This window comes from Phoenix dactylifera, chromosome 3 (genome assembly GCF_051530095.1).
Source record: "Phoenix dactylifera cultivar Ajwa chromosome 3, Ajwa_hap1_PhDact_Kaust_v1.1, whole genome shotgun sequence".
Classification (NCBI taxonomy): Eukaryota; Viridiplantae; Streptophyta; class Magnoliopsida; order Arecales; family Arecaceae; genus Phoenix; species Phoenix dactylifera.
Window position 1 is genome coordinate 41934021 of NC_143192.1, and position 12233 is coordinate 41946253.

The following is a 12233-nucleotide window of genomic DNA, read 5'->3' on the forward strand; positions in this document are numbered from 1 at the left end:
GCCAAAGCTAGACCCAAAGACGACTTCCAATTGCAGAGCCCATGTTTCAATCCAATGAGGCAGACTCCTCTTTGGTTGCTAACAAGGGGCTAGGAAACCTAGCCTCCACTGGCTATTTGACCTCCCATGACTCCCTCGTCAAGTCCACACTCAAATCTCCTTCTTCTTGTTCTCATTTTTCTGAGTCTTCACCACTGTCCACCACCATTACTATGGCTGCAGCCGAGCCTTGCCAAAGATGAGGTAATAATAGGGTCTCATCTCTCTCTTCCTCTTCTAAACTTTTTCCATCAAGGAGAGCTATCATCGGCCTAGTTTCCAACAACAAATTGCTAGAATTTGAAATAATGACCCTCTACATTGTTTCGCTAATCATCAAACTTTTTCATCTATTTTTAAGATAACCGTCGCCGCTCCTCTCCAGCTATCCCCCTCGATGGCCCGCAACCCACGTTGAAGCCCCAGTGGCCAACAATCGGGCTAAGGCTTCATTCGATATAATGAAGCTCTGTTCTACCCCTTGTTTCCTTTGTTTTTCGACCTTCCACTAACCATTGGCCATCGGCCATCACCAATGGTCGACCGGCTGTGACGACTAGCACCACCACCAACCACCAGCCATCCCTCTTTTCTTTTCCTAAGAAAGCGCCTCTCTCTCCTCTTCTCTCTTTCTTTCTCCTCCTCTCTCTTCTTTCTCTCTTTTCTACTCTTCCATTTTCTCTTTTTTGTGATGGATGCATTGCAGCAGACGATCCCTTTCCTGTGATCTTGGTCGAATCTGGTAAAGGGGTCTTGAACTCTCTGGTGGCCACAATAGTATGTCGGGCTCCATTCTGGCCCTCATTTGGGCATACTGGACAATATAATCGTCATTAACCCTTGTTTTGCTATCAATACCCTAGTCTAACTCTCGTTTCGTGATTTGGTCGGTTGAATTACCTGATTAGATCGGCACCTAGCCAACCCTATCCTCTTCCTTCAACACTTCCTTCTATTTTTTCTGTAATTGCCCAAACCTTTTCTAATTGTTGGACTTGATTCTATGTAGGGGTGCAAGCATTTGGACAAGAAGAAATCCAACAAGGGGGTACTACATTAAAGTTCTTAAATCAAAGTTTTTCTCGGAAGATTTTTAGAAATTATTAGGATTTGTTCGTGTACTTGCAAGGTAAGTAATGATCCACCTTTTCTAGAGATTTGAATTAATGGATATATTTTTTTGATATTCAATAAATTATGAATCGATTTATATGCAATTTATGAATTTTATGGATTTGTGTTTTGAACGAAAAATAAAATTTATTATTCAAAAATAATGTTTTTATTACGAAATATTGTGCATGTTATTATTTGATCTTATATGGAATACACATTTTTGATTGAAATATGATATACATTATTCTATGAAAAGAGCTATACATATCAAATTTGGACTCTCAACCTGACAATATTATGGACCTTGCCAATGGGGGTTAAATGTTGGCACTTTGACTATCCAGAACTTGATTACTATAGCCATACTCTGTAGGGGTTAAGGGTAGTATTATGAACCCACTCCATAAAGGTTTAACTGTGATAGTAGGACCTACCCATCCAGAGTTGAGTGCGGTATTATGGACCTATTCTACAAGGGTTCAGTACTATGAACCCTGCTACATGGTAATGTGGTCAAAGTTTAAGGTTGTTGAGTTGAACATAATATTTTTAAATCAAACTTTATGAATATGAACATTTGAGCAATATTAGATATTCTGGATTCGTGTTTTAAAATGGAATAAGTTTGTGTTTATCTATGGTAAAAATACTTATTTTATTATCACATTAATTATCTAGCTAAAGTATTCATTACTTGCTGCATTGTTGAGCTCATTATTTGGATTCTTCTTTCATTATAGATTCGGAGAATTAATTGCTGACAAGGTAGTGCTATATGCACATGATTAGAATAGAGAGTAGTTCGTATCGACGAAGCTTAGAATTAGTATTGTTTCCTTAGTTTAATATAGGAAAAATGTTATGGGTTCTTTATTTTGATTAGTGTTTGAATAATAGTTGATGCAAGATACTTGTGAAAAAAAATTCTAGATATTTCTTAATAGCTTGGATATATTAATTGTTAGAATTTGAAATTTGGATTTTAGTTGCTTTGACTTTATTCCGCTGCATTATTATGATAATATGATGGAAGTGTCGCATGCTTGTAGGAGAAGTGCCCTATAAGTATGTGGCAGTTGCCACATCCCTATCTCGTGATTTCGGGCTAGAAGCATGACACTATTTTTATTTATTTTTAATTATCTTCAAAAAATCATTTCAATAATCTTTGTCTTGCAGGAAATTGGAATAAAAAGATGGAAATCAGAGAACGAGAGACACCACAAATAAAGGCCTTTGCCCTTTTGGAGACATTCTAAGGGTTTGAAGTTATCAAGGAGGCTTCAAATGATTCAGGAATAAGACCATCATCACAAGTTAAGAGGATCTTCTATGTTTTTGCCATCAAATCACTTCCTCGAGGCCTTCATTGACATGAGCAGGTAACTTTACAAATTAATATTCTAATTCTATTGTGATTCCCTCATCCCAGGGAAGTGCAAAAGAAAGAATATCATTTCCCACTCTAATCTCAAGTATTGTTTATTGTTGGATGGCTCATAACACCTTATATTTGAAATGGGTGCCAAGCATACTACTAAATTTATATTGTGAGGGCCGAAATGCTAGTTAGGTTAAAAGCCATTGAATATGTGGAAGCAAAAGGAAGCATGCTGAAACTATGTGCCAATTCTTTTGACATTACTACTACTACAATTTTTCACTTCCAAACAACTAGTCCATCAAACAGGTTGTCTTCCGAAAAAATCCCAAACTATAAATATATAACAAAAGAGGGTAATTGTAGCAAAGACATGATTATCTTATAATGATACACTTTTACATACTACACAAGAGGGACATAACCAATAGTAGCTGTAGTGCTATTACCCCTTTAATAAATCCTACTTCATGTTGGAAACCAGCAAATACTTAGAATTCACAAACAACACGCACATATATAGACACATATGCAATACAAAACATGAGTGTTTTTCGTCAACATACAAGCTCAAGTTTTTGTAAGTTCTACCACTTTAGATTATCAAAAGATCACTTCAGCATTTGATGTCAAACTACAACAACAAAAGAAGGTAGTGATTCATTTTTCCAACTTGTATGTTATTAATTACAAAATGTATGAAATGAGCTCTGTAAGACTCAGTTTCACAGCTAAATATTTAAACAATAACTCCACTACATATCAAGTTAGTCTCCAAATTAACCAATTTCAAATGTCAACCAACTATAAGTGGCATAAGATACCATTTTGCAATAATTTTTCATATATCGATCATAAACAAGCAAACAGCATAAAAAAAAGGTTGGACCAATGCATAAGGCTTCTGCCATTGAGAGGCCTGGGGAGGGTCAGATGTACACAGCCTTAACCCCACATGCGGAGAGGCTATTTCCATGTTTCAAACTCATGACGTCTAGATCATAATGGAGCAACATTACCGTTGCACCCAGGCTTACACTCTAACAAGCAAAAAATTAATCAACGTATGAAAGGTTACAAGAAGAGTATCGACATAGTTGATATGGTTATAGAGTTCCGCATAAAAAGTACTACAAAGACAAACCTGACCTCAAAATCAAAGAACAAGATTTTGTTGCAATCTAAATCCATTTTGCATTTTAGAAGTTTTTCGCAATCAACATCCATTCTGCAGATGAGGGATTCCATGAACACCTGCTGCTTGCTCTGCATCCAATTTCAAGAAAGATGAACAGCATACAATCAGGATCAGATAATCTCAGCACTTCCACAGAGATATGCTGCACATTTTTAAAAGCTTACACTTCATAAGGCAGTTCTATTCAGCTTGCATGAAAAACATATTTTAGAAAATTGCTATATTTTATAGAATACTTGTTCTTGCTTTTTTGTCCATATACTGGAGAAGGCCAATGAAAGCCTAGAAATGATATTTAAGATCAGTACTTGTTTACTATGAGACGTAGTTCCAACAAGGCAGGACAACTTGACTAGGTCAGAATTAATTCATAAATGTCTCTTGCACATAAAGAGTTAGGACAGAAGAACAAATCACCGCCAATAACACATAATTTAATTTAGAGAACAAAACTAAATGAAATATCTTTCTTTGTTTGACATCTGACATTGTTATGGAAACATGGCTCTCCCAAATATAAGATCAAAATTGTATTACAAACCACCTTGACAGGATCATGTTTTTCTTGAACTAATCTAGGAAATCTCTTGCATCAGGTTGCAATTGCCATGATCTTGAAAATTCAATACTAACTAGTAAGAATTATTTTTTACTATTTCATTTCTGCATAAGAAGTTATCCATTCCCAATGATTTATCTTAATTGTGATGTTCAGATAATTCATAGTCAAGGACCAAAGTATTGCATGCTAATGTCATGCCGGCCTGCCACGGGCAAGGTATGTAACATGCCATGTTGAACCTAAACTTGGCACACGCAAGCAGACACAGACAATACAGCAGATCATGCATTGGCACCATAGACGCCTATCTGTATCAACTCGCATGGAGTGGACAACCCTGTAATATGAATTTAGTTAACCTTTTCTTCACAGAATAGTAAAGCATAGCATTAATAGAAAGTCCAAGCTGATAGAAGATATCAGCATTTTATTGTTCCATTATCTAATTTGTCTCATGAGCATAATAACAAAATTCTTGACGGAAGCCCAAAAGACTTCCAATGCAAAGAACATACAATAAGTAAAGCTTGTTTCGGACAATGAACGTGTATACAGCATCTAACACCATATGCTAGAAAAAGGAGTAGTTGAGTAAGAAACATGAAATTACAACAATGAGGCTGGTAAGGATCGAAGGATAAGCAAAATGTACGTGGACGTAACAAAACAAATTTAGAATTAAGAAGACCAAAACGAGTTGAGAAGAGAAAATCATTGACAAAAGAGTCAAAACCAAATATTATCAAAGGGCAGCTTGCATAAATTTCCCATAATTTTTAGTAGTCCAAGTATCCAACAATGTCAACGGAAGATTTATTGAGATAGGCGGCAACCCAACTAGGTCCAAGTAACATAGAAATAATAGAATTCGAATCACCATGGCAGCCTATTCATTGAAAGGATTGAACTGATGCTGGCTGCATATATAACAAGGGTTTCAATACCCTGAGACTTGAAAGCAGGTTTGGAGAGAGGCATTCTTATCAAAGATGAATCCTATATATACAAACACCTAATGAGCACACTAGCGGCATGTATCAATCGATCACATACGGACATTTGATGTATAAAAAAATGCAAAAAACAAAAGAGTACATCAGTAGAAAACATGTTAAATATGTAATTGTTGTAATATAGATGCAAACAGGCACAGTAATAGCAGCTCTATTATGTCTAACACACAGAAATTTCTTCATATCTGGTCTAAGTAAAAAAACATGTGTATAGCTTCCTTAAAAAAAAGAAGAAGAAAGAAGTATGACCTTCAACTACGACCATGTCAACCAAATATCTTTATTAAGATCTACTTGTCAGCACTTCAGAAATTATTTCTTAATAGCATGAAACATTTATTTTTTTTGCTTTTTCAAAAAGATGCATCCATTTAGAAATTGGGGTAACTCAACAAATGTATCTTCACATATACAAGATGGCCACACCAAGATTTGACAAACTTGCCAACCAAATCAACAATCTCATGAGTTTATGAGACCAAACACCATGCCTTAAGCACTCGATGCGACCGAGATAGTATGATGGAGAATGAGAGGTGTGCCTTACAACCTGTCCAAGAATAAAGGGAATATTAACTTCATGCAAACAACGTAAACAATAAGGCAAAGTGGCTTGAAAACATCTTGGTCCTTAAATTAACTATTGCCTTTATATTTTCTTTGGCTCCAAGTCATCTCTTTATGGTATCTTTTAGAGAATCCTATACTTATATATCCAACTTGTCTAGCTCTACATCAGTCTGTAATGATTCCACCATGAAGAGCTCCCTGTGCTTCTGAAGACTTAAAGAACAGCAACAGGTACAGTATGTATGGCATCTGTCATCAAACAGAACTCCAGAAAAGGCAGTTCACAAGGGCCAGCCTTCTGCTATTCTAGTTCATAAGACTTCTACTTCTCCAATTTTAATCAATAGTAATTTTAGTGTTGCTGGTCATCAAGAATATCCCTGTCATTCTCCTTTCCTGAGGAAGTTTCATATCTGGATCAAAGTTTTATGCTTCATCTACCAACAATCTACTAAAGAAATCAGGTTGGTATTAAAAAAAGAGTAAATTACAAAAAACCCCTTGAGGTTTACATTCTTACACCCAATAGTATGTAAAACCTACAGTACACGCAATTACATTAACGGCGTTAATGAATCCATTTACCTCATGTGAAAAGCCAAAATTGCCCTCGAGTGATCAGTAAATTACAAAAAAAACCCCTAAGATTGGGGATCTATTATACTTATATCCAATAGTTTGAAAAACCTACGCTTATCCTCCTGAGGTTTATTTTTTCTGGCATTTTAAACCATAACTTAATAGAATATTAGCCAAATCGTTAACTTAAATGAAAACTAACTACCACATCTTAAAAAAATTAGAAAATGACCAAACTAACCTTAAATGATAATAACATCCATCCAAGGTACATAGTACCGACCGAACCGACGTACTGGTGGGGACGGGTACCGGTTGGGTACCGGTTGAAACCGGTACTGATTCAGTACCGATTGGAACCGGTATAAAAACGGTTCAAAAAAAATGCGCGGCCGGCACTCTATAGCATTAAAAGCCCACGCGGGGTCTACCCGCGCGGCGAGCCCGCGAGGGAAACCGCGCGCGCAATTCCCAACACATGGATGCGCGGTTCACACCGCATGGACCGCGCGCAGGTGCGAGTCGGGCGTGTTTTCCCACTCGCACCCATGCCCCCGCGCGCGGGCATTATTCCCCCGGCCTCTCTCTTTTTTTTTTCTTTTCTTTTTTTTCCTTCTCCTTTTCTTCTTCTCAAGTTGTTCTCTTTTCTTCCCCTCTTTCCTCCTCTCTTCTCCTCTCTCTCCCTCTTCTCCCGCGAGCAAGGAAGGTCTTCCCCGCGAGGTGCTCGGGAGGAAGAAAGAGGCCCAGTAGTCTTCTCCCCCGCAAGAGAGGTCTTCTTCCCCCCTTCGACAGGTAGTCTTCTCCTCTTTCTCTTCTTCTTCCTCTTCTTTCCTCCTCTTTCTTCCTCTTCTTTCCTCTTCTTCCTCTTCTTCTTCCCTGCGAGTACGGGTGCGGTTCGCACCGGTACTGGGCTTGTGTCATTGCGAACTGCACCAGTTCGCACCGGTACGGACAAGGAACCGTTCGGTTCCGACCCTTTTAGAATCAAAACTGAATTCTATAGTTGTACCGTACCGGTGCCGGCCAGTACCGATATGGTACAGGCTGAACCGGTTGGAACCGACCGGTTCAGCAGACCTTGCATCCATCCAAGGAGGAGAACCGTGAGACGCCATGGGTCTGGAGCTTGATCTTGATGAATCATCAGAAAAGAGCTATGCTAAGAAAAAGCAATCTAGATCTCTCAGGCAAGTGGATGCCTCTAAAACATTCTGCTGCAGAAAACTAGTACCAAGAGTTCTGTCGCTTAAGCCAGTATATTCATGGTCCAAGCCAGGCCATAGAACTGCAACTGATGCACCCTCCAAAATGAAGAATTCTCATGCACATACTGATTTGGATCCTTTTGATGATAGGTTGCCAAGGCTATCATAATTCTCTGTGACATGGTGTGCGGGAAAGCAAGAACAAACCTGATCAAAAAGAAAGCTCGTTGCTGAATGCTGGTTGGAAATTAAGGATGCTCGTCGCTGGATGCCGGTAGAGAAGGAAGCTTGCCATCAATCGCTCGTTGGAAAGGGACGCTCATGGTAGGGTAGTAAAGCGAGAAAAAAATCCTAGCTACTCAATCTCGAAGAGAAGAAGACTCTTAAAGATGAAAGCCTTCGAAGAGATCGAAGAGTCAAAAAAGTGAAAGATGAGCCTTATTTTCTTATAGGAATATTTTTTGACTTTTTACAATAGATAAATAGTTTTACTAACACTATCAATTTAACTGAGTGTAACTGTAGGTTTTATAAAATATTAGGCGTAAGTGTAATAAACATAAACCTTATGAAGGTCTTTGTAAGGTTATTTTGGTTATTTTAAAAAAATTTCTAATGTGGCACTTCAGTCCCATTAAAAGTTAATGGTTTGACTAACGTTCTGTTAAGTTATGGGTTAAAGTATTAGATAAAAATAAACCTCAGGGCAGTAGGCGTAGGTTTTTCATACTATAGGATGTAAATGTAATTTATCCCTAATCTTAGGGAGGTTTTTGTAAGTTACTCTTTAAAAAATGTGTAAACCAAAAAAAAGACATTGAACGCATTCTAAAAGTGGTTTGATCATTATAATGATCATAAGGTATGAATATAGGAGCTCTTGAGCTCAAGGAGTACATGTTACAATGAATTTAACTTTTGAAGTACACTAGTCAAATTTAAATTATACCAATAAAATTCTTAAGACACTTTTGTAGTTTCTTTCGATAATCTGTATAATTTTAATCTAATTATTTCCACAGCTCTAAGCAACAATGAACAAGAGAAAATGTTTTCTACCAATCAGCTTTGTCTAAGCAATTGGCTCTCATGGTAGTTCAACACTGTGTCTACTCCAACACTACTTATCATGAGGCCAACCAACCCGCTGATTGGTAAGCAATTGGCTCTTATGGTAGTTCAACACCGCGTGTCTACTCCAACACTACTTATCATGAGGCCAACCAACCCGCTGATTGGTTAGCAATGGAAAGCCTGAGGTGACAATGTGATCTAGCTTGGGTTACTGCTTTTCCTTATCCACTTCTTTGACCTCTTAGATCTAATGCTTGTCATTGTTCCTTTCCTATAGGTTTTAAGTGAGGGCTGGCCTCCCACTACATACAAAAAGAAAAAGAAGTAGGTGCTTCCCTACCACTATGATATTTCTGAGGATGATAAGATTGATATTTTAGGATCATGTTTGGTATTGCTTTTGTTTTTCTGTTTTTATTTTCAAAAACCCAAGAAGAAAAATACAAGACTGAATGACATGTATGATGAAACCCTTATGTGTTTTGAAATAGTTTGTAAAACCTTTAGAATTTTTGGTAGGAAGGATTTATTGCTTCAAAAAAGATGAAAGTACAAGCAAAGGATAGCAGATGTTCCATGCAAATGCTGTCTTCAACATCAATCTCCATCTGGTATTTAACTAATTTGTAAAGAAACAAACAAAAAAAAACAATGATGCCAAACAGGCCCTTACAGATTTTACTCCAAATGATTGACTTTAAGACTTTAAGTCTGAAGAGTTTCTGGACAACCAAATTTCGTCATACAAAGGGACCTCTAAGCTCTCTCCTGAGTCCACTTCTTATGCTATCTTGAAGAATGCCATCCAATCTAACATATGATCAAGAATATGATTTCATACAATCAGAACTATTATGAGTCCTTCACATGTCAAGAAATGCAATAATTTGACCAAATAACCCATTATTACACCTGAAGACCAAGTCACAGAAGAACAGACTAAATCAACCGGCGAACGGAAGAACGCATTGCTAGGAACTCAAGTTCGACTCCAAACATGATGAAGATATAACCAATTAAACTTATGAATTATGATTCTGCTGTCCTGACACTCATGTAGATGCACCATACATTACTAGCTTATGTACAAACAAGACACATTTTTGAAAATCCAACACTTGTTTTGAGAATAGAAGATCAACTGAGATCTCTTAAGCCTTCCAACGAAAGTGTGGTTTTGCATAATAAACATGCTTTCCATGCATGCCTATCCAAGAATACTGGCATACCCAATTGAGAACCTATACAAAGAAGATATCTATGACACACGCAATCTACATACTTCGGGAAGTGAACCAACGGATGACAATGATGTGATGTCTCTTAGAATCGCAAGTACCCCATTTCTTATTTTCAGGAATAAGCATATCGTTTATGATTCCGTTCGAATTTTTTGTTGTTCCATTTCTGATGAGTAGAACTATATTATTCTATGTGACATCATGGTGAAAAGGCTAATGCTTATGAGAATTGTTCACTGATTATGCATATACTTATGAGCATCTCTACTTGAAGAAACTAATTTTAAGGCGAAGACATAGATCACTGAACTTGCTCTAGAAACTTCTAGCTTTTCTTTTCTCAATCCAGTGCAATGTTGCTGGATTTCTCTCTATTTTTTAGTATCCCTAAAGCCTTATTTCTAAGTTCCATTCAATCTTGCCATTGTTTACATTCAACGCTTATGCTTTGTGTACCAATGGTATGCCGAAGGTTGCATCAAATACCTAGCCTAATAAAGAGATTGCAAGAATCAAAAGGAACTGTATGTTCTTTGGAGTATATTTCTTATGTCAAAAAATTCTTCTCACTTCATACTACTAGAAGGAAATTTTATATGTCAAAGAAACTCCAACATAATAAATCTAACACCAGCCATATGAAGGTGCTGTTTGGTTACAGCCTAAGTTTAACCACAATATTTGAATAAATGAACGATAGCTTAAGGTACTTATTCCTCTGCACTTCCGAGGGATGGAAGGATAAAGGCCTTTGGTGTCCCTTCCAATCAAGAATTGGGGCCTCACAATTACAATATTTAATGTGTTTCTCTCATTCATGGTTCAATATTCTGGTGTCCTAGGTGTTGAGGGACCACACCAGTCCATCCTGAACTTGGTGATTAAACTCTATTGCGGTGACGATATTATAGGGGGAAATAGCTCAATGCCAAAATGATAAAAAGTTTAACACCTCTTATTTGACTTTTAAATATTTTTAAATAGGAAAAGGATAAATATCCAAAATGCAAAGGTTGTCTTATTCGAAACCCCAATTATCTCTTCTCTCTCACTGCACACCTCCAAATGAACTATTCTTATAGAGAGAAATGTGCTTTTCACATCTTCTTAACCTGAAATGGCTGAGAGGAAGTGTTCATTTTTGAGGTTTCTAACATCAAAACATTCTTCTCATGACATAATAGTAAAAAGAAGTTTTATATATCAAAGAATTCTAACATAACAAATCTATCACCAACTATATGAAGAAGCCATTTGGTCCAGCCAAAATTTAACCAGGATATTTGACTAAATGAATAATAGCTTAGGGTACTTATTCCTCTTAACCCAGGAAAACTACTAGGCCAAAATGGCCAAATAGTTTAACCAGGTTAAAGAGGAATAAGGACCTCAGAAGAGCTTTTACCTTTTCTTTTAAAATCTCAAAAGCACCAGTACCTATTCCTGTTCTATTGGAGTGCCAAAAGAGTTTTCACTGAACATGCCTAGATAAGTGGACTTTATTCGGGTCTATTTGAAAATATTGGCAAACCAAACAGGGTTGATGCAGGATATCCAGAATAATATTAACAAAAATAAAAGCATTAAAATGAAGACATAAATAAAATTAAATCATGGAGTTGAAAATAGAAATTTCATCAACAATTTTTCATAATGACATGAAAGTTTTTATAGAAAAGAAAAGCAATAGCAATATAGTTAAAGATCATTGGATAATCAGCTTCATCGTAGTGCTCCTATACAATACAAATGAAAATAAACTTACCATATTCCTACATTTGAAACGTCCAGTGGGCATCAGGAAAGAAGTTTTTCCAGCTTTTGATGAGAAAGCTAGACGGAAACAACGATTTCGAGAATAAACAGCAGTGTCCAAAAAAAGCTGACACAAGGATTCAGGACAGCTCGTGTCTTTCCTAGTGTACAATTTGTCAGACTGTGGATCACTTCCCCGTAAACTTGCAATACGTGAACATACCTGACAAGGAGAAAGTTCTGCAACAAGTTATTCTCACTTTTTAAATAGAGAACAAATATGTGTGAGGTTCAAAAAAAATATGGATAATGTATTATCAATTTTATACAATGATAAGAATTCAACCTTTCAAACTAAAATTAAGGGACAGTGTATAGCATTATGTATTATAAAACAAATAAACAAATTAAAATGCTGAAAGCCTAAAAATCATGTTTTAACCAAAGAAACCATAAAATAATCATAATGTGCTAACTAAAATACTGACAGAGGCAACCTG

At 36.7% G+C, this 12233-nt stretch overlaps 1 protein-coding gene across 1 annotated transcript in view; it reads right to left on the reverse strand.

Annotated features, from left to right (window-relative positions):
* Nucleotides 1-12233, reverse strand: part of LOC103718500 (DNA primase) — a 49757-nt gene that overhangs the window by 19977 nt on the left and 17547 nt on the right. The window contains exons 8-9 of the mRNA XM_088718458.2: nucleotides 11744-11956; nucleotides 3686-3802 (exon numbers count right to left, since the gene is read on the reverse strand). Coding sequence (XP_088574584.1) covers nucleotides 3686-3802; nucleotides 11744-11956 — 330 coding nt within the window. The remainder of the gene's footprint in view (nucleotides 1-3685; nucleotides 3803-11743; nucleotides 11957-12233) is intronic.